The sequence below is a fragment of the Mya arenaria genome, chromosome 8 (assembly GCF_026914265.1).
Source record: "Mya arenaria isolate MELC-2E11 chromosome 8, ASM2691426v1".
In the NCBI taxonomy this organism is placed as follows: Eukaryota; Metazoa; Mollusca; class Bivalvia; order Myida; family Myidae; genus Mya; species Mya arenaria.
The window spans coordinates 58,184,143-58,207,547 of record NC_069129.1 but is presented as its reverse complement, the minus strand read 5'-3'; the positions used below and the strand labels follow the sequence as shown (position 1 = coordinate 58,207,547).

The 23,405-nt window shown below is 38.4% G+C and overlaps 2 protein-coding genes across 8 annotated transcripts in view; both read right to left on the bottom strand.

The window, feature by feature from the left end:
* Window positions 1-1,918: 1,918 nt before the first annotated feature.
* On the bottom strand, window positions 1,919-14,209 carry LOC128243667 (uncharacterized). 2 transcript variants are annotated; one of them, XM_052961557.1, is made up of 16 exons: window positions 13,252-14,209; window positions 10,746-10,903; window positions 9,535-9,617; window positions 9,214-9,354; window positions 8,843-8,948; window positions 8,276-8,414; window positions 7,697-7,778; window positions 7,189-7,362; window positions 6,903-6,976; window positions 6,301-6,483; window positions 5,538-5,711; window positions 5,069-5,224; window positions 4,073-4,159; window positions 3,704-3,887; window positions 3,122-3,327; window positions 1,919-2,857 (listed from the first exon to the last, which is right to left on the bottom strand). In XM_052961557.1, the coding sequence occupies exons 2-16, from the start codon at window positions 10,846-10,848 to the stop codon at window positions 2,344-2,346; spliced, it is 2,406 nt and encodes an 801-aa protein (XP_052817517.1). In that variant the 5' UTR covers window positions 10,849-10,903; window positions 13,252-14,209; the 3' UTR covers window positions 1,919-2,343. The 2 variants fall into 2 exon arrangements, with proteins under 2 accessions (XP_052817517.1, XP_052817518.1); XM_052961558.1 differs by lacking the exon at window positions 13,252-14,209 and having other exon boundaries at window positions 9,535-9,613; window positions 10,746-10,840.
* Window positions 14,210-15,753: 1,544 nt separating this feature from the next.
* Window positions 15,754-23,405, bottom strand: part of LOC128243333 (protein-glutamine gamma-glutamyltransferase K-like) — a 240,508-nt gene continuing 232,856 nt past the window's right edge. For all 6 annotated transcript variants that reach the window (XM_052961036.1, XM_052961034.1, XM_052961035.1 and 3 more), the window contains 6 exons: window positions 22,641-22,729; window positions 20,773-20,926; window positions 20,124-20,402; window positions 19,173-19,333; window positions 18,303-18,439; window positions 15,754-16,185 (listed from right to left, as the gene is read on the bottom strand). In XM_052961036.1, coding sequence (XP_052816996.1) covers window positions 16,029-16,185; window positions 18,303-18,439; window positions 19,173-19,333; window positions 20,124-20,402; window positions 20,773-20,926; window positions 22,641-22,729 — 977 coding nt within the window. In that variant the 3' untranslated portion in view covers window positions 15,754-16,028. The remainder of the gene's footprint in view (window positions 16,186-18,302; window positions 18,440-19,172; window positions 19,334-20,123; window positions 20,403-20,772; window positions 20,927-22,640; window positions 22,730-23,405) is intronic.

Here is a 23,405-nt window from a genome sequence, read left to right as displayed (position 1 = left end):
TAATCATAAAGATAATTCATATCTGAAGTATGTACATTCTTAAAGAATTAAATATTATGCAAATTATTGAAAAACAAAAAAGTGAGTTTCGCTTAATCCTGTTTTAAGAGACTCAAGAAGTTTTGAGAAATTGGGGCCAAGGTACTAAGACGAGAAAATAATTTACCGCTTTTAATCGTTATAACAACGTTTAGATAAGACTGTCAATAGTTCTGTTGCTGTTATTGTAACGCAACTTATTATCTAAAATCAGCCTCGTAATGCACGTTGGCCAATAGAAAACAGGTGATGCATGTTCTTGTCCTCTAAAAACGCGGGAACGGTATCATCTAACTGTATTAAAACAATTGTTTCGTATTTCGTCAATACTCCTAAAATGAAAGCACTGTACAAAACTTTATTTTCAGGTTCTTCGAACACTAACATAGTATTATACCCCGTATGTCAAGCCCACTCAATGTGTTATATTAAGCTAATAAAATATGTGATTATTATTGTAATTATTTTTGAGATCATAATTTAATGTATATCGTACGGTACGTCTTCAACTACTGTACATCGTATAAGAAAAGTTTAAGAACTTATTTCTAAGAGATTTGTAACTATCCAGCTAATTTGTCTAAGGTAAAGCTGTGTGGTTTTGTTCGCAGTGCTTTTTTATGTAAATTTGTAAATAGTTAGAAAGAAACTGTGTAAAGACCAAATGCTGCAAGACACAATGGAAGAAAAAAATAAAGAAGCTACTGCCAGTTTGAGTATACCTTAGTGATTTTAACACAATGTCAGATGACCAGAAAATGGTTGTTTTATTCCCCAACAGTTTACAAAGATGAAGCTTTCTCACAGCGTGCTTTAATATAGTGTTGAGTAAAAATGAATATTGGTATAAATAGGTTTCTTTTTTTTTCTTTTCTTTAAATGTCCGTCATTTCAAGACAAAATTCCACTGATGTACTCCTATATATATATATATATATTATTTGTAATTAACATAACGATTTAACTGTCATTTCTTGAAAAATCTTATTATTTTAGCGTTATATGAACATTAACTGTGGTTGGGTTGCGTAAATAATTTATAGACCGTTTTTTATTTAAGTATTTATAATATATGTAGTTATATGTATATTTAGATATAACTCAAGGTTGAGTGGCAATGTACTCGTTCACTAAGTGAATATTGTTGTATACTTGAATGAACATTGATGAGACTGACCTACTGAGATATTTGTTATAGAACTATTATCACTCATCAAATCTTGGGCTCAGACAAGATCTGTGGTATTGATAAATGATCTCACAGTTATTAACATTTTGTATCATTATTTTGTTTTTAGACAAACAATATTCTTTTCATTGTTCTGAGGAGCAGCATAGTCATATGTTATCAAACTCTGTATCACATTTAAGGGTTATATAAACACAGACAATTTCTCTTAGACACAGTGAGGTTGAGTTGTTGTTGTTTTTAAAAAACAACGTAAGTTTGTGAAAAACATTGCTTTTTCTATCTCTCTCTGAAACTTTGTGCTATACTTTGTATGCACCTTTACATGAAGCACGTGAGAGGGGTACATCGTGTTGGAATATCGCAAGGTCTTGATCAATGTCAAGTACAAAACAAATATTCTACGGGTTCAAATGTCTTCAATCAGCTGAGGTCCCAATTGCCTTTTTAGATTATCAAAATGTAGGGATACCAAGAGATAATCACGGTCAGCATATTTCTTGGCTTGGTTAGATTGAGGAATTCGGAAGCATTGTAACGCTTCTTACATTGGCATTTGCATATTGCATTTTTTTTAAACTGAATGTGGGGTGACGACAAACTCCGTTGTAAGGGGTCGATAATGGAAACACACAATGACGCGGGCAAAAGTCACAAAAGTAGTACACAATTAAAAAAACAACACAAGAGTACAGCAGCAAATTCACATAATAAATTATGTTACATATAAATGACGTTCATATAGCCTAACAACTGACTTATCCTGTTACCTAGGCTAGAAATATATAATATCCTTGGCATATTTTAGTATTATGTCATCACTATAACTAAATTACAAGTATACTATTTGATATTCTAAATGTGTGTAGATGTATATAATATACTAACCCAGCAAGCATGTGCATGATTTACAAATATTGTTCAATTTACATTTGTTGACTGGTCGTCAATTATAGCCATGAAGTAATTTCTCGAAAAAAGACCTATAGACGAGACAATTCAAAACTTAAAATGAGCGAAAACGATTTTGACTATGTTGAAACTATCGTATAAAACTGACTTCAAAACAGATATTTTCACCTGAGCATCTATGCCTAGATTCTGTAAGAATTGTCCTAGAGGTCATCGTGACTATTTGTATCTACATTCACCTCAATATCGTCCTCATGTACAGAGTCTTGTCTATGCATAGATTTCCTCTCAGGGAAACTATTATCAATTGAGACCTCAGCACTTTCAAAAAATTCAGTGTCCTCTTCATCACGCTGTTCTACTGTTTCAACAGGCTTATTGTCTTGTTGGGTGGGTTGTGAATTTCTATTAATGTCTTGAGAATGTCTTACAATATAAGCACTTTCTTTGGTTATGAAATTAGACTCGTTGAGTATGTTATCAACTTCGTCTTCTGGTATGCTATCAGATAAGTTCCTGATCAAGTTATCGATTTCGTTTTCCGGTACGGTACTAGGAACGTTTGTTGATTGACCCGCCCTTGCCCGTCCACTTTCTCTCCGCATTCCCGTAGGCTGCACAGGATTTGGTCCATCTTCTGTGTCGCTGCGGTAAAATCGCGGCCGTTCTACACCTAAGCCTGGCGCCTGCACCAACAGGAGGCAGCGCAGTTGCTCCCTGAAAAAAGTTGTTTTTAATATATACATAATGTAAGAGTTTTATGTGTCAAAACACTAAAACCGTATATAAAAAGAAATTGTGAACTACATTTCGTATACATTTTTTAAAGTAGTAACATAAAGTTATACAAAGGCATAGAATAAAAATGTGTATTTTTCTGATGTCGACGGAAATCAAAATGACATGGATATTTTAATTTAAATATGAGCAATACATGGTTGGGTCACCGTTGGGAAATAACTCTTAAAAGGTAAATCCTACTGTATGTCTCTAAGTGTATTTTCCTGGCGGGCGAGTCGCTGCTGGACGGTGAGAAGGGACATACGGTGCGAGTCGAGCGAGTCCCAGACGTCCCGAACGTACTTGCTCATCTCGTTCAGGGGAGGCGATTCCCACTTGTCCAACACGGATTTCATGTCCTTAATGTCTTCACACTCTTTGTAGTACGTTTTCCGGTTAAAATAGCGCTGCAAACATCATTCTCATATAGTTCTTCCGATTTTGAAGGCAACTTTAGCACTTAAAACCTTTATTGTTAGACATCACGTATTTTAGATGAAACCGTACTATACACTTTGAACCGGAATGCCGAACGCATGAATACTAAAACGGCTCATAAGCATTTGTGCATGTACTTATCTGTATGGAATACGAGCAAAAACGCTGAGGAGTACGTGTGAACGCTCCTCTGTTGAAGTTCAGTCAAAAGTGGCATAACTCAATACCAAATTAAAGTTAGAGTACTAGACCTTGTTGTTCATGTGCGTATTATTTCTTGCAAAATGTGTTTCTTTTTATATCGAGCTATAAATACTATGCATTAAGAAAGCTCCAATAACTTACATGTCCAAAGACGAATGAGTTCAGCTCTACCCTGGAGACAATCCAAGCACGGTTAGCCTCGAGGCCTCGCTGAGCGTCTTGCTGTACCTTCTGATACGTGTCGGTGAGCTGCGCGATCAGGATGTTGAGCAGGATCACGATACACGTGAACAGGAAGCACAGCATCAGTATCACGCTCACAGTTCTATAAAGGATCAAAACGGTGATTGTATTTACTGTGCATATAATTGTAATTTAATTGTAACATTGCGATTTAGGGCATTTCTGATACTCTTTGACTGAGCCATTACAATGTCATAATATGGCCTCATGCATACATCATAGCTAAGGTGCCTTCTCATAGACGAAAACAGTGGTTTTGTTATTTACCCGTATCCATTATCGCCTGTGTATTCCACGACCGGCGCCGCCTCCGTCAGGGACCGCACACCAACAAACAGGATCCCCCAAAACGTGCTTAGTGATGACAGAATAATGATTAATTATTATTCTGATATTTACGGGGGGGGGGGGGGGGGGGGGGGTAACAACGGATGGAATTGGTTTGGACAGCTTAATAATTATATGACTTTTATTTTACAAAAATATATTGTATACTTTTAGGATTGTAGAGGAAGTCAAGAGCGTTTATGGAGCAGCTTTGGTATAATTTGGTAACAGTAGTGTATACATTGTGTAATTGAAACATCTAGATTATATATCTTAAAGCTGCACTCTCACAGATTGAACGATTTGACAACATTTTTATTTTTTGTCTTGGAATGAGCAGTTTTTTGCGAAAATTTCTGAAAACCAGTGATAAAAGACTGATGACAAAGATCAGAATTTCGTATTTCCTCCCCAAAAATCTTTTATGCATTTTTCTTAAACCGTTAGTAACGGTTAAAGCCATAAAACATTAAATTTGGAACGGAAATATGAAAATCTGCAATCAGATTTTTTGTCAACAGTCTTTCATCACTGGTTTGCAGATATTTACGCAAAAATTTGCTAATTCCAAGACAAAAAATAAAAAAGTTGGAAAAGCGGTAAATCTGTGAGAGTGCAGCTTTAAAAAGAGAAAAAAATGTATAAAGTAACAAAAGCAGGTATAAATCTTGATAGGGAAAGAAAACAAAGTATTGCTAATATTCTTTTACGAATTTGGAGAAGTAAGGAATACTAAACAGTGTTAATATATGTTTTATTGAAAACGCGTTACAAAGCGTCTATTGTCTAGATAATAGAAGAATTGAAGCGATATAAAGCTTCGATAGAACGATGTAGCTCGTTGAAAGTTGCAATCACGACTTAGACGACATGGAACAAGGTATTTAAATAAGTGCAAACCCTTGGAGGTATGCAATCATAATTGATATGGCATACCTGGTTTCATCATGGACGTTAAGGCCGGAGTCACCACGGAGAGCGAGATAGAAGGACACGGAGAAAGCGAGGAGGATGACGAGGAACACCAGGCCAAACTGCATGAAGTCATATGCCAGGATCCGGGACAGGATCTGGGCATAGGCACCGCTCTGTCTATCAGAAGAAAATAGAAAATGAAATTATTTACTAAGTAATGTGTATATGTTAGCGATATCTTATAATCTGTGTACTCCATTGAACCTGTTCGAACTTCGAATTCAATGAATAACATGTTATGAAACAGGTAGTCATAATTGTATAAGCTTCAATATCAATACGGGTTAATCGTTTACTAGAACGAAAACATAAAAGACACCTGGAGATCATCCTGTTCATGATTATCTAAGCAGTGAACTAAGGCAGCTGAAAATTAAATATAACAGCAGACAACCGATTTTAAAATTAATTTCAATATTTATGTCTGTACCTAAACACGGCGGCAAATTTGAATATCCGCAATGTCCAGAGGAGGTATCCGAATGCAAGCACGTGCCATTGTGCAATATTATCCGTAAAGCGAAGAGGGACAACAATCAGGATGAGGAACGAGGCGGAGGAGTCGAACCAGTTAAACACGTCGTGGAAATACTCCAGTCGGTGCCTATACATGTAATACATAAACGAGTGTTAAACAATGTTAAAACTTGAAAAGATGTTGTTTATTTACTTACACACAAACGGTTTGTTCAATAATGAAAATTGTTTATTTCATTCGCCTAAATTTGATTTCCAAATTAAAACCAAACTCACACCGTAAATATAGATTGTCATATATACTTTTATAGGGGCCCGTTTCAATAAAGATCGTAAGGCTTAAGATCGTAACTTTCTGACGTAACTCTGTTTTTGGCGTAAATTGCGTTTCAATAAGAATATCTTAAGGAAATTATCTTAAATTCTGGTCGTAACTTTACGGGAGCACCTAGCCTCTCTTAAGAAGCGTAAATATGGCGGCAGCGTTTGGCGTTCTTTACATGGCAAGAAATAATAATGGGATTGAGAGGACGTTTCCGGCAAGGTTAACCCTAGCCGATGTCCGGGAAGATATTGTCGTCTCCCGGTATCGGTTGGGGAGTGCAGAGATACTCGAGCTTTTGGCCTTGATATCGGAGGATGTTTCCCCACAGACGAATCGCGGGCATTCGATTATAAGCATAAAACAAATATCTGTTTTTAAATGTTACTATTACCTTCTCAGCTGATTGAATTCCGTGAACAATGTGAATGCGACCATGATCAGCGACAGGACCTCGAAAACGGCTCGTGCCACGTGCAGGGTACCATGGTAACTTGTTGGGTCCGGGGTCATCACTGACGTCACCGCTGCGAACGTCATGCAGAACAGCGAGAACATGAAGATGGCCGTGTTTAGTCTAAAAAGATTATAAACCTAAAAAACATTTTATGATGAAATAAACAGAAACGAACTATTGTCATGCACCAGTCAATTATAAACATGCTAAGGTCCGGGGGTTCACCGGGGATAGCCGGTAAAATGGGCCGTGTTTTTACCTTCCAGGTGGCCCCGCAGTGCCGGGTGAATGAGTTGATTTTGTCATCGTGGTTACAATTGATTGGTGCATGATATTCGCGATAGGTCATTGTGTTACAGGAATCCTACGAATGATATTCAAAACGCTAATTGGTATATCTTAACATGAATGAATCTAAGCAAAATTTAACTTAAAAAAATCGGAAGTGAAACAGTGTTATCTTTAGAATGCATATTTAAAAATGACTAATTTAATATAATTAATATTGCAAAGAATAAAAGTATATTTCAAATACGTACTCAAATCTTTTACGAGCATACAATTTCCACTTTCGTCGAATAAGTAAACGGACCGTATCATGGTACACTATGTTCTGGCAAAAGCAAAGGTAAAGTCGAACATGTAAATATAAAGTACAGTAAATGAAAGGCGCAATTATTCTAATCAAACAAGGTGATTCAAACACGTGAATTGAGAGAGCAAATAGAGAAGCAAAAAAAACCAAGGGAAATATCCAAACTAAGGTTGCTTTCGAGCAAATTAACAATATATGGTCACGCTCCAAATATAGTTATGAATTTTAACCTTATTCCCCTGTTTAGCGATGATCTGCATGCATGACTTGTCGGTGTGTTGGAACTGTGGGTGGTCGGGTGGCCGCCCAGCCTCGTCCGCCTCCAGGGCGCCGTAGTACACCCTAATATTGTCCGCGGAACCTTGCGGCTCGATCATACAATCCAGCACCGACAATACTGTTTTCTAAGTAACACAAAAAACAACTGCTCATTCGTGGTAAATATATTTTTATTATGTATTGTAATGGCCCCAACATTATTTGTGCCGCAGTTCAGAAATGTAGTATCATGAATGACAATGCCAATGGCATATTATTCATTAAGAGACGATTAGAGACGATTAGATAATATATTTGAGTGAAACCATATATTTAATATATCATGTCAAATGCACAATAAATGTTTGTAAAAAGACATATTCATTTGGTTTTGTTGGAGTTATTTTAAAACAAAGCGGTTTGTCTGTGAATACAAAGTTACTTATACCGCATTTATATATAATGTCTTCACGGGATTACCTGTAATTTCTCAGATCTAATCAGTTTGTGGAGACAGAACTCGGCTGAATTTCCTTTGTCAGCAAGAAAAAGACAACGGACACTGCAAGAAAATTGTTTATGGTATTTAGATTAAATTTGGAATAAAACAACGGAGGCGAAACACGTCCATGGCGTTTGACTGTATGGCTCCGAAATATGGGGATATGGATAGACAGGCTCATTAGAAAGAGTCTATTTACAGTCTATTATTTTGTCTTTAACCTTCGTTGTACAAAATCATACGTGATATTTGGTAAACTAAATGTAAACCTCTTCATACATTTTAGTTTTAATTACGACTATTCAATGTATGACTTATTAAGGGACGAACATTTCACAATCAATTAAAATGATTTCCTATTGAACTTATTGATTGACGTTTGCAACACGCTCTGATTAATTTGGATTGGATAATGATTTCTTTTCTTTATATTGAACTTCGAACCTTGTTTTTTAAACAATATCACAGTGATCATATTCGTCGAAACTTAACCATTAAACAAGAATATGACTTGGGATAATTTAAGAATTAACTAACTATAGTATACAATTGCGTACAATCTGTTTGGCATATAGGCCAGAAGGAGGGCGGCGAGCTCGTCATTCTCAAGTTTGAGTGCGGTCTCCAGGGCAAGGCGTCCCTTTTTGTCCCGGGAGTGTGGAAGAGCATCGTTCTCAAGTAGTTTGCCAGCCACGCCTGTATATGCAATGGAACCATTAGTTAAAACATATTTATTCAGTTCAATGGTAAACATAGGTTCACAATGTGAACAGCAAATAATTAGTAGTGAGTCTGAATGGATTGAAAGACTTGCATTTAAAACGCTTATATGAGTTTCTATCTATGCTCTATGATGGTGTTTACTTGTCCTAGATTGAACAATTAGCTATTAGCATATGCCTCAAAGAAGGGACAAAAGCGAACTTCTTATACACGGGATTGAAGAGGCAAGTTAATATATGTTTAACTCTTTCTCCTTAACTCATCGAATGCGCAGCAGTAGAACACTTAAGGTGCTAGTCCAATAATATTCGGTGCAATATAGCGTATACATGTGTTAATACAGGTTTAAAGGAACGGTTACAGGTTGATTGGATGAGAAGCAACGGTATAAACATTCATACCTTTGAGTCCTCGCTCGACTGCAAAGTGTAGAGGGGTCTTGAGGGATTCGTCGGTGGCGGAAGAGTTGGCCCCCCGGTGGATCAGGCTGTTCACCATCACCTGGATCTGAGACAGAGCAAATGTCGGGTGATTACGATGAAACTATTAGAATACATTGTTTTGGTCGGCGCGATCGAGGGAATATGAACTACGTGAATTAGCGGTGAAAGTATTTAAGTGACACAAACACAGGGCGTTTGTTTATTTCATTTTAAAATGGCAGCAGGTAATGCACAAGCTAAACAAAATTCGACAACTTAATAATTACACACGTACACTATTTTTTTAATGTACCATAATAATTATAGCAGTGAATTGTAATATGTTATACCTTCGACTCGATTTTCAAATGTTCCAAAACGTAGATAAGCGCCCTGTCAAGATTTCCGGTCTTGCTCACTATCATATCTGTGAATACTTCCGTTTCCGCTTCTTGTCGACCAATCAAAAGTGCTCGAGTCTTGTGAGCAACCTTCATTAAGTAGAATAATAGAAAGCAAATTATTTTAAACCGTATTTAAAAACACTTAATGAAGTGCCGATTTAATAAAAGGGTCTCTATGCAATGGGTAAGGGAATTATAATAGACACACTGAGAAAAGTGTTTCATTAAAATGTAAACCGATGGACGGAAATTCGGTTGCGAACGTACCTCCCTCTGGAATTGGTCGGAAGCCGCCGACTCGCCGAGTTCCGATGCAAGGGACAGCGATGTCTCGCTTCTTAACACTCTATCTGACAACACACAGTCATGTCTATAAAACTGCACATACATTACATACAGTTTAAACAGTGACTTGATGTCAAATGTTAATGGGGATTCTTTTAAAAGTGTTTAAATTTAATCCGATAATACATAGTATCACTTAGTTTAGAATTAAATATCTCACAATGATTATGTAGAAAGTTGTGATAAATTATACTAAGTCACTCTCGTTGGCACGATGTTGCTCGAGAGTGTGGTATTGTGTTAAGAGGAAACTGGAGTATCCGGAGAAAACTCACTTGACCGGCTTTGTGACCACTAACCAAACTCACATGCGCCCAGGCTGGGAATCGAACCCGGGTCGCCATGGTGAGAGGCGAGTGCGCTAACCACTGCCCTAACCGGACAGCATTATTTTAAAATGGACGTTTTTATATATTTGTATATATGTAATGTGTTGATGTGAAACAGGACTTGCATGCACGTATGAATTATATTCCAGCAACAAAGAAGACCTGCCGATCGTTCCCCAATCAATCGCTTGATGTTAGTCTTTGATTATTTTAAATACATCATTAAAAATTATTAACGGAATTTAACAGGGGTTAGATACATTTAGTAGTGTTGTGAACTGCCACCACCTTTATAACTTCCGGTAATATTGATATACTATGTTTACTGATTTCACAAACGTACTAGAATGTCATCATATACACATATATATATGCTGTTTACTTACTCTCTGGAACTTTAAAGAAGAATAAAATGCCATTTTAGTACGAGATTATTTGTCCAACTGCAAGTATGCAATATTTTAGAGAAAACACTAAATTCAGAAAATCGAGTTTATTGATAGAAAAAAAGGACATTAATAAATTAAATGTTTTTTTTGTTTTTTTAAATTTTATTCATTAAGCGATAGATAGGTGAGAGAGCATAAATCAACTATTTCATCGGACCCACGACTTCTTTGATGAGAGGCGGGCACTCTTGTCACTAGACCACTCTCACCTACCAGGTAAACGGTCTCATGGCCTCCCACTATGGACATAATACATCTTTCTTTCTTTAAACTATAAGTTTTCGTCAAAATTGATCTATATGACACTAGTATAGAGACACTATTGGTTAATATGTGAACCGGACGTCATGGTTACCTAAGTCCTCGAGTTCGATGTCAGCGTCCGAATTTCCCTTTTCCCTGTGTTGTTTCCGGCGCCACTGGCCACCTTCCCGCGCCTTGTTCTTGACGACGGGCATCGCTTCCGCTTTAACTCACGTCGTCTCTACAGGCCTGAGAGAGGGTCCGGTTTGACTGGAAAGAGTATGATGTTTTATCAAGAATAAATTTGAACAATTGTATAAGCAATAGAACGGTTCTCACTTTGTGTTGGGCAGAAACCACGGACCACCTGATTTGGGGTTCGAACCACCGACAGCCTGGTGTTTTGCTGACACCACTGACCGCCTGCAGTTGTGCTGTAACCACGGACCACCTGATTTGAGGTTCGAACCACCGACCGCCTGGTGTTTTGCTGAAACCACTGACCGTCTGGTGCTGTGCTGTAACCACGGACCGCCTGGTGTTGTGCTGTAATCACGGACCGCCTGGTGTTGTGCTGAAACCACTGATCGCCTGGTGTTTTGCTGTAACCACGGACCGCCTGGTGTTGTGTTGTAACCACTGATCGCCTGGTGTTTTGCTGTAACCACTGACCGCCTGGTGTTGTGCTGAAACCACTGACCGCCTGGTGTTGTGTTGAAACCACTGACCGCCTGGTGTTGTGTTGTAACCACTGACCGCCTGGTGTTGTGCTGAAACCACTGAACGCCTAGTGTTGTGTTGAAACCACTGACCGCCTGGTGTTGTGTTGTAACCACTGATCGCCTGGTGTTGTGCTGAAACCACTGACCGCCTGGTGTTGTGTTGAAACCACTGACCGCCTGGTGTTGTGTTGTAACCACTGATCGCCTGGTGTTTTGCTGTAACCACTGACCGCCTGGTGTTGTGTTGAAACCACTGACCGCCTGGTGTTGTGTTGTAACCACTGATCGCCTGGTGTTTTGCTGTAACCACTGACCGCCTGGTGTTGTGCTGAAACCACTGACCGCCTGGTGTTGTGTTGAAACCACTGACCGCCTGGTGTTGTGTTGTAACCACTGATCGCCTGGTGTTTTGCTGTAACCACTGACCGCCTGGTGTTGTGCTAAAACCACTGAACGCCTGGTGTTGTGCTTAAACCACTGACCGCCTGGTGTGCTGAAACCACTGACCGCCTGGTGTTGTGCTGTAACCACGGACCGCCTGGTGTTGTGCTGAAACCACTGACCGCCTGGTGTTGTGCTGAAACCACTGAACGCCTGGTGTTGTGCTGAAACCACTGACCGCCTGGTGTTGTTCTGTAACCACTGACCGCCTGGTGCTGTGCTGTAACCACTGACCGCCTGGTGTTGTGCTGTAAACACGGACCGCCTGGTGTTGTTCTGAAACCACTGACCGCCTGGTGTTGTGCTAAAACCACTGAACGCCTGGTGTTGTGCTAAAACCACTGATCGCCTGGTGTTGTGCTGAAACCACTGACCGCCTGGTGTTGTGCTAAAACCACTGATCGCCTGGCGTTGTTCTGAAACCACTGACCGCCTGGTGTGCTGAAACCACTGACCGCCTGGTGTTGTGCTGAAACCACTGACCGCCTGGTGCCTGACCATCTGGTGTGGGCTCGAACCGATAACCGCCTAGAACCAGCTCGAACCACTGACCGTGAACCTGGTGTGGGACTGGAGCAACTCATTGCCTTGTGCTTGACCACCCGGTATGGAAATCGAACCGATAACCGCTTAGTGTGAGCTAGAACCACTGACGGCCTGGTGATTGGCCCGAACCTTTGGCCGCCTGTTTAATAGTTTGATGCGATATAAATTTGTCAACTTCTTAATCTTATTGCGCACTTATTGCACAATTATTGCAATAATAAATATACTCCTTGCAATTTGATTTTGACCTCAGGATCTTTACCAATAAGACCTAGATTATTAAAACCGACGAAAGCGACTTGTGAATTCTGATACAGAAATTAACTCGTATTTTGAATTCTCAAACTCCATTGAACGTATTCAACTCAACGATGACTTGTCATACGATGTTTATGAAATAGCCAATTTTGATTGTATGCCATCCCCCCCCCCCCCATTCCCCACCACCATTAAAATAATAATAATAAAACATTTTTTTTTAGATAATTTAATAGAATAACAAAAAAATATCGTATTAAAGTTGTCTATCCCCTCTCAATACTCACGAGTACCACCACTTGACACACCCAACCATGTTCAATATTCTCGTAGGCTCCAGAAATATTCTTAACAATCGCCACGGAAACGCCTATCGATTCTGCTTTTCATGATTAGATAGAAAGCTGGCATGCGTTTTTAACTTGTTATATTTATACCACTATAGTATATACTATTATCATTTTATTAAACAGTCGTGTTTACTAAACAAGTTAATGCATTTATGTCCTCCTAAAATCCGCATTAAACACAATTGAACATTTAAAAGAATTATATATTGATTTTGAATAAAAGTGTCACTTTAACTCTGTTTTTAATAACATCGATGTACCAAAAAAAGAATGACTAACTATCTTAATCGTATACTCTTACCTATGATAAGCTAGTCCTCATTAATGTATGAATAATGCACATCCATTTAAGCTTTGTTGAGTAATTCAATAGTAACGATAAAAGTATGTTAACATCAGAATTAAATAATGTTCTACATTATCTCATACAAATTGAACTACAGATGCATGCTATCTATTATAACCATTTCCGTTTATAACTTAAAACATAAGTATACGACTTGTATCTGAAAGGTTAAATCTATCGAGGCATGACCCCTACAATGACTCATCTGCCTTTTCTGTTCTCCATTCACTGTAAAACAAACGCGAACATTGCTTAAAGGGACTCGCTCAGGTTTTTGGACCAACAATTAGTTTTCCCCGTATGCAACTGATTATTAATAAAAAAAAAATTTTTTTAATAATTTTATCATTATTTTACTCTATTATTCGAAAACGCAAAAAAGACAACAACAATAATTTACCTATACAAACTTTTTGGTTTTAGTGGGATGCGAACCCAACCCTGTAAAGTCAAGAAAAAAATAGATTACCTACGCCCTAATCACTAGGTCAATAGGATTTATAGATCAGTAATAAGATCATGTGACAATGTCAATCAACCAATCACGCAACAACATTAACAGCGAATATCATTTGCTAAAGGGTTCCAACTGTCAGTTTCTTAGTTTTAACACCCTTAATGATATGCCACACTATATTTCGTAATGAAAACAAGAACGCATTTTTCAAACAATGAGCGAGTCCCTTTAAGGATGGCCTCAAGCACCCTTAAAGTAAATCAACCATATCATCGTAATGCGCTTCGCTGGCCAAATTTCATCAATGCATCGACGAGGTACATTGATTGTATCGTTACTTCGAGGTTTGTCTAAATTTGGTAAAGGAGTGTTTCTAGTTTATAAGAGTCAGGTTAAAAAAGACCCAGTCCAGAAAGGCTCAATGCAAAATTATTTAGACTGAATACGTCAGTTCTACTGAAAGCATATCGTAAATGTTCCTAATTTATGGTTTAAACCTTAATTTGATTTCATTCTCGCTAAAATAAAACAATATATATTTGAGATTGATGAGAATGCACACATATCATAGTCTATTTACGGTTAGAGTATATAATAAAATGTCTAAGAGTTTTCAATTTTTGAGATATGTACGAATATACTTTTTGTATTTTGACATACTTAATGTATTTTGATGATTTTAATTTTTCAAGAACCTTTTTATAAAATGTTGAATAAGATTTGAAATTACACATTTCTAGACTGGACCTTTCTAGTAATGTGCATTATTGAAAGTGACCAGCCTTACATTATAAACACATTTCAAGGCATCTTAAAGATGCACCCTTACTCCCAAATAGGATTTACCACAATTAATGATATTGTTTTAATGTTCCAAAAAAAAAACATGAATAAATGTCGAAAACAATGGTTCTTATGAAGGATACCGAGTTTAATTTGAAAGAAATGTGCATAAAACGGGGTATTTCTACCTTATGAGACTATAGTAGACCACAGTCAATCTTTTATCATTCACCTATCATTTCATGTTATCAGTAATCATTTTTTCCATAAATGCATTATTTAGTATTTAGTTAGGTAGTTATAAGTAGGTTTATCAGTAAAAATTGATGTCTGCTATACATGTGTATGTATTGATTTTTTGATTAAAGGTTTCACTTTAAATACTGTTTGAATTCCCATTGTATCTCCTAAACTTTCATTATCTGGGCGTTTATCCGAGAATCAAACACCGGAACTCGAACCCTAACTAGGAAATATTGGGCCGATGGCTCAGAACATTGTTAAAGTTAACAACACTGTTGACTTGATCAATGTTTACTTTCAAAATTAATATTTAATACACTGACAGTTTCATGGACACGAATGTAATCTGCTGTAATATTAACTTATATTGAGGTGACTGATTCAGCTATGTATGTTTTAGCTATAAATATCTACACATCAAAAAGTAGCTCGCCTTTTAAAGTTAACAACGATTCCGTTAACAACGTTGTGAACTTTGACAAAGTTCTGAACAATCGGCCCATTCTTAATGTTTAAAAATAAGATCAATATTCTTTTTTAACAAAACACGCATATCACCATATTTCGTCAATATCCCCCACATACAAGCAGCATACAAAACTCATTACAACAGTTAATTCTCTGTTTTTGTTGTTTTTAATTCTAAACTAGTAATCATGTAGCATTCCAGCCGAAACCAAAACGTATGCTCGTAGTTTGTAATTTGCGATCTGGCTATTGATCGAACTCGGTCAAGTTAAGTGAGTATAACTAGAAGCTTCGTTACCAAGTTCGGTAAAGATTGCAGACGTTATGATCATACTGGAGGGAATCCACACTGGATTCAGTCTGAATTTGACACATTAAGGCCAATATTTCTAGAGTGAATAGTGCATTCATGTTGTTGAACCATATGACATTCTCTCATAGAATGACATCGTGCTGGTTAAATTACAAACCTAAAAGCTTTGTTTGAAAATGACAACAATAACATATAAAATTATCGATTATATTATGCTAAACTGTGTACCATATCCTTGCAGGATAACATAGTTATTGCCCCAACACACTATTGGATGTAGTTACAGGACTGTGCGACAATCTCTCTTGATTTGTAACCACCGTTCACGAACATTTGAATTTGAAAATTAGTCTTAGAATAAAAACCATTCACAGCATCTTCACACAAAATAACAGCAATATTATATAACAGTCTCTTCCTTCATCTACACTACACTATTCATATGTGAGCGGGTGAGCGGACGACGTCTTAAGACTTTGAGTCTTCCACGACGTCAAGTTCGATGACGCCAGTGACGTCACTAAGCTGCTTGCACTGAAAGTTGACGATGATCTCCTTGCGACCGAGACGTCGGGGCTTCATCTGTATCGTTTCCCGTAGCTCCTCCCCCGGGGCGATCGGTTTCCTTGATGAAAAAGAGAAACAACACGTGTTATGCTACATTGCTAATTCATACGCAGTGATCTCCCCTGTAACTTAATGAGTGAATCATGATATGCGCGGACTTTTAAAATATAAAGGGATATATGTATATTTTGTCACTTTATATGTGTATGCATAAGCAATACATAATGTAAAAATCAAAATCAATTCTGAATCAAATTTTCTGAGACTCATGCACCATTTTCTCGAAAATTCATCAGCTAATGTACAGTCGAACCCCGTTGACTCGAACTTCCAAGGACCGGCGAAATTACCTCGAGCCTCGGAAAGTTTGAGCTAAGCGGGAATTCTTACTTTCAGTATAAGGAAAGAGGTCCTTAACATCCAGTTCGAGCCAACGAGCAAATAGAGCCAAGCGAGTTCGAGCCAACAAGTAATTAGAGTCAAGCGAGTTCGAGCCAACAAGTAATTAGAGTCAAGCGAGTTCGAGCCAACAAGTAATTAGAGTCAAACGAGTTCGAGCCAACAAGTAAGTAGAGTCAAACGAGTTCGAGCCAACAAGTAATTAGAGTCAAACGAGTTCGAGACAACAAGTAATTAGAATCAAACGAGTTCGAGCCAACAAGTAATTAGAGTCAAACGAGTTCGAGCCAACAAGTAATTAGAGTCAAGAGTTCGAGCCAACAAGTAATTAGAGTCAAACGAGTTCGAGCCAACAAGTAATTAGAGTCAAACGAGTTCGAGCCAACAAGTAATTAGAGTCAAACGAGTTCGAGCCAACGGGTAATTAGAGTCAAACGAGTTCGAGCCAACAAGTAATTAGAGTCAAACGAGTTCGAGCCAACGGGTAATTAGAGTCAAACGAGTTCGAGCCAACGGGTAATTAGAGTCAAGTGAGTTCGAGCCAACGGGTAATTAGAGTCAAACGAGTTCGAGCCAACAAGTAATTAGAGTCAAGTGAGTTCGAGCCAGCGGGTAATTAGAGTCAAACGAGTTCGAGCCAACAAGTAATTAGAGTCAAACAAGTTCGAGCCAACAAGTAATTAGAGTCAAACGAGTTCGAGTCAACGGGTAATTAGAGTCAAACGAGTTCGAGCCAACAAGTAATTAGAGTCAAACGAGTTCGAGCCAACAAGTAATTAGAGTCAAACGAGTTCGAGCCAACGGGTAATTAGAGTCAAACGAGTTCGAGCCAACGGGTAATTAGAGTCAAGTGAGTTCGAGCCAACAAGTAATTAGAGTCAAGTGAGTTCGAGCCAACAAGTAATTAGAGTCAAACGAGTTCGAGCTAACAAGTAATTAGAGTCAAACGAGTTCGAGCCAACAAGTAATTAGAGTCAAGTGAGTTCGAGCCAACAAGTAATTAGAGTCAAACGAGTTCGAGCCAACAAGTAATTAGAGTCAAGCGAGTTCGAGCCAACAAGTAATTAGAGTCAAACGAGTTCGAGCCAACAAGTAATTAGAGTCAAACGAGTTCGAGCCAACAAGTAATTAGAGTCAAGTGAGTTCGAGCCAACAAGTAATTAGAGTCAAACGAGTTCGAGCCAACAAGTAATTAGAGTCAAACGAGTTCGAGTCAACGGGTAATTAGAGTCAAACGAGTTCGAGCCAACAAGTAATTAGAGTCAAACGAGTTCGAGCCAACAAGTAATTAGAGTCAAACGAGTTCGAGCCAACAAGTAATCAGAGTCAAACGAGTTCGAGCCAACAAGTAATTAGAGTCAAACGAGTTCGAGCCAACGGGTAATTAGAGTCAAACGAGTTCGAGCCAACAAGTAATTAGAGTCAAACGAGTTCGAGCCAACAAGTAATTAGAGTCAAACGAGTTCGAGCCAACAAGTAATTAGAGTCAAACGAGTTCGAGCCAACAAGTAGTTAGAGTCAAACGAGTTCGAGCCAACAAGTAATTAGAGTCAAACGAGTTCGAGCCAACGGGTAATTAGAGTCAAACGAGTTCGAGCCAGCGGGTAATTAGAGTCAAACGAGTTCGAGCCAACAAGTAATTAGAGTCAAACGAGTTCGAGCCAACGGGTAATTAGAGTCAAACGAGTTCGAGCCAACGGGGTTCGACTGTTCTGCAACCTCTTAAACAGGTCGCCACACACGTTTGAAAAAAGGCCCATTTAGCGCGAGGCTTACTTGACTTTGATGGAGGATATCCTCTGCATACCGGGCCCCTCGATGTTCAGGTGACACCCGGTCAGGGGCACGGTCAATGGGTTCACCAGCTTAACAACCACATCAAACGACTTCCCCACGTGAGCGCTACCTTCAGTCTGAGATAAAACACAAGCAGATTCAGGGTAAAAACTAACTAGTTAGGAAGCTTACGAAGAATAGTGAAAACGCGTCAAAGACTGTCTGTATGACAACAAGAGGAACATTTTGTTGATTGTTCATATATGGTGTGTGTATACCACATGATAAATTACGTCATAAATGTTTCGTCGGAAGGCAATATTTTGCTTTCAATGAAGACTTTTAACAAAGATATCTTTACTATTTCCTATTTATTCACCATATAAAATGAAATATGGTGCAATCTACGCCGATTATATAGCACCGCTTTCGGTATTTTACTAGAGTTTGATTTAGATTTAAGTTTCTTATAATACTTCAATAAAACTTTCACAAAACCGCTGCCTGATAGAGCATTGTCAAAACATTCTATTGAAAACAGATTTGTCGAAGTGTTTGACGGAACTTATCACCTAATCAAACTCCGGTAATAAAACGAAGGCGCGGCTCTTTAAGCAGCATAGAATGCACTTTGTCTCTTTAAAATGGTGAAGCGAAAGAAAAGTGATAATCAGTCATCGCTCGAAGCAAAATGGAAAGTATTTATGACGTAATTTATCACGTGGTATACACACAGTGATATAGTTTACTAATTTTGCGAACATGGCTATCTTTGTAAACATTTCAAAGTCATTGTGCGATACTTCGATGTAACATGGACAACGAAACATATGAGGACTCTTTCTTTAAAGGCAGTTTCTATAGTGCTACCTTTATCTCAATGTGCGGTTTCTCTATCCAGAGCGGCTCTTGGAAGACGAAGCGTTGCGACGTCTCTCGCACGTGCGCCGTGACGTAAGCGTTCACGTGCGAGTCAGAGTCAACGCTACCGATGTAGTCGGCACACTTCATGGACAGGCAAACTTCCTGACCTAAAACACACGGGCAATAACCTGAAGCACGTGTCGTGAGTGGCAAACATCATGTCAAAAGAAACGAGCAAGCAAAGTCCAAAACAAATTAGGAAAGTTTTAAACTAAGTTAAAACAGTGTGTGTATACCACGTGATAAATTGCGTCATAAATGCTACGTCGGAAGGCAATATTTTGCTTCGATTGAAGACGTTAAACAAAGATAACTTCATCATTTCACCACCATTTGAAATGAAACATAGCGCAGTCTACGCCGCTTACAGAGCCAGGCCTTCCGTCTGTTACCAGAGTTTTGATTGCGAGTTTAGTTTCTTAAAACACTTCGACACATCTTTCCACATAACGGCCTTCTGACGGAGCACTGTCTTAACATAATTTCGAAATTGGTTTGTCGAAGTCTTTGAAGAAACTAATCACCTTATTAAACTCCGGAAATAAAAACGAAGGCGGGACTCTTAAAGCGGTATAGACTGCCCTTTGTTTCATTTAAAATGGTGTAGTAAATGAAAAGTTATCTTTGTTTTAAGTCTTCATTTTAGGCAAAATGTTGCCTTCCGAAGTAGCATATATGACATTATTTATCACGTGGTATACACACACTGTAAAATACTGATTTAAAATTTGAAATATCAATGCAATTTCTGTCACAAAAACATTTTGGTGGTATTTACGATTAAAACAATGTACCTGTGATTTTTAATTACAAATTGACCGATACATTCTGAGGAGAAATCCGGACAAACGTTTTAAAACTCGGTCAACGTTATGTCAAAATGAAACACAGCATTACTTTCTTTTGGCTCGAGCACGGAGGAAGATGAAGAATCCTTCAAATCAGAGTTTGCTATTCCGGTGTATCTACATGATAGCGCGTTCAGATGCATGTCTACAGTTCGAGGGACGGACGCTGCGTTGGTGACCCGCAGGGCGATACTGAAGTCACCGTTCCGCTGCATATCTGCGCTGATATCAAACTCAACGTCTTCTGCATCACATGGGTCGATTTCGGTGGTTCGTCGTGTGCTGAGCTTTCTGGCAAGTTCCAAGGTAACATCTCGATCGTCGGAATCTAAGGATTGACAGAAAGAATTACTTAATGCTTTGGTAAAGTACGTGATTAAGGAAACTAGAGATTTATGTTTGATTTAAATGAAAGATATCGTTAAATCAATTCTGATAAGGCTGCCAAATTGTATCACATGATTTCAAATTCGTCTCTTTTATCTGATAACGGTTCTCTTTTAATGGGAAAACCTACCCCTCAATAACAATCGCATAAAAATAACAAATGCATTAGTTGATACATCCAATAGCGGAGGTTAGAAATGCAAGATTTTAATCATTGTTGAAGGACGACATTGGCATGAATAAATAGTCTGCCGGCATTACGGATCCCCTAAACGATAAATATGATACAATAATTACATTACTAAGCCTACCTTCTTGGAACTTGTATGCATAAGTAAGATCCTCCCTTGAAATTGTGTTGACTGCCTTTGTGCTGATGAACCTCCCCATCATGTTCTTCTCGACGGCGACGGGCCGCATGTTGCCCTCGTGGTCCACCGTCCAGTGGGTCCGGTCACCATTCACCTTGGTAATATAAGATCAAAAACATATGATTAGACGAACTTCCAGACATTTCCCTCGCCTAGGCGACGGGCTGAATGTTGCCCTCGTGGTCTATCATCAAGTGAGTCCGGTCACCATTCACCCTGGTAAGATAAGATCAAATAAGATATGATAAGACGAGCCTCCCATCATCTCCCTCTCTTAGGCGACCGGCCGCATGTTGCCCTCGTGGTTCACCGTCCAGTGGGTCCGGTCACCATTCACCCTGGTAAGATAAGATCAAATAAGATATGATAAGACGAGCCTCCCATCATCTCCCTCTCCTAGGCGACCGGCCGCATGTTGCCCTCGTGGTTCACAGTCCAGTGGGTCCGGTCACCATTCACCCTGACAAGATAAGATCAAATAAGATATGATAAGACGAGCCTCCCATCATCTCCCTCTCCTAGGCGACCGGCCTTGCCCTCGTGGTTCATAGTCCAGTGGGTCCGGTCACCATTCACCTTGATAAGATAATATCAAATATGATAAGAGAACCTCCAGTCATGTTCCTCGCCTAGGCGACCAGCCGCATGGTGCCCTCGTGGTCTACCGTCCGATCTCCGTTCACCTAGAGGTTAAATAGCATCAAACGCAGATGCTTCACTCCTCTCCATGGCGCTGAAATGCATGTTGGGCACATGGCCCACGAGGACGGAATCACCGTTTACCGGGGGGGGGGTAATCTATTATTAATATTTTAGTGTCGTCACAGCGTATGACACAACTAGCACACGGGTTGACCTAATGACAAAAAAGTCTCGTGTGCAAGAGCGAGTAGATAAGATGTACATTCCATATTAAACCGATGGTTTACATGTTTGTTAAAGTTAATGTTGTTAACGACAATGTTGTTAACTCTGAGAGATGTATGTTTTGAAGTATGTTGTTTTATCTGGATAAAAGAAGCATAGCTGAATCAGTTGCCTGAATATTTGTCAAGAGTACCGCATATTACATAGGTGTCCATGAACCTTTAAGTGTAATATATTTTAGAGTTTAAAAAACTCAATTAACAACGTTATTAACTTTAACAATGTTCTCAACAATTGGCCCATAGTGCTTCTTCGTCATAGTGATATATTGTGTGTAGAACTTTGTTATTGTTAACAACATTGCTTTCACCATCGATGTTATCTTTCAAATACTAAGCATTCTGGAAATTTCAATCGTACGCTTGGGATTTGCGGTTATCAAATAGGGTTTAAGAGAACTGTACTTGTTTTAATATTGAACCTATCAAACTTACTTTACGATTAAAAGTTAATAAGCGATTAAGTAAACAACAGTGTTAACTGTTCAATCTGTGTGCCGCTATTCATAAATCATATCATTTTAACAAATCATTTCTTTACCTCGATTTCTTAAAATGTTCATTGTCAAATTAAGCAGAAATGTATAAGTTTTTAAGACATAAAACTATTTATTTTTCATAAAATTACTGATAATAAAATATTTGAGATATTATTCAGTCAATATATCATATGACCAGTGAGATACTTAGGTGAATGACTTAAGTTAGGAAATGACTTAAGATGTTTTGTGAATTCCGCCCCGGTACAATCGGCCCGATATTAGCTAATAACACATGCTAATATAGCTGGGATAGATTTCTACATGCGTGAATCTTTACATACTGCATGAATAGTTATGGAAACAGAAGGAAACATCGGAGCCGCAAAGACATGCACCTCACCTCTGCAAAGATGAACTTGGCATCGTAGCCATAGAAGATCTCGCCTTGCTTCACCGCCTTCACGGACGCAGGCCCGCAGGTGAAAACACCTGGAAAATATTGGCAATATAACATAAATACACAAAATCGTCTTAATCTAAAATATGATACATATATAATAGCTATATAAATATAAGTTACACACGCAATAATCCCGTGACTCTTGATTCTTAAACTTTATAGGCGAGATTACCGTGAACACAACTCTTATAAATGCGAGAATCTAATATCTGTTTTACATTAATAAGAGATTTCCGTGAATCAACATTTTATACACGCAAGACCCCGTAGATCTAGTGTCTTACAAAAACTGTCCTAAGAATCTAAATCCCATTTATGCCAGATTCCCGTAAATCTTTATTTATATTATATTTTATAATTATAGAATTTCTCGAGAATCTAAAACGCATATAGGTGAAATGCCCGTTATTCTCGTCTCTTACGTAGAAATTCCCGAGAGTTTAAATCCCATATATCCAAGATTCATGATCGAGTTTTCATACATTCGCGTTTCCCGGGAATCTAAATTTCATAAATACGAGCATCCCGTCAATGGACGTCGAAATACATTCAAGATTCGCGGGAATCTTATTGCTTCAGAAACAACGCATACTAAGATGATTTTATGTTTGTACAATTACTTTAAAAACATGGACATTAATGTTTACAGAATGCAATATAAGAATATGGAACAACTGTGGAGAATCGCATGTTAAATTACTATTA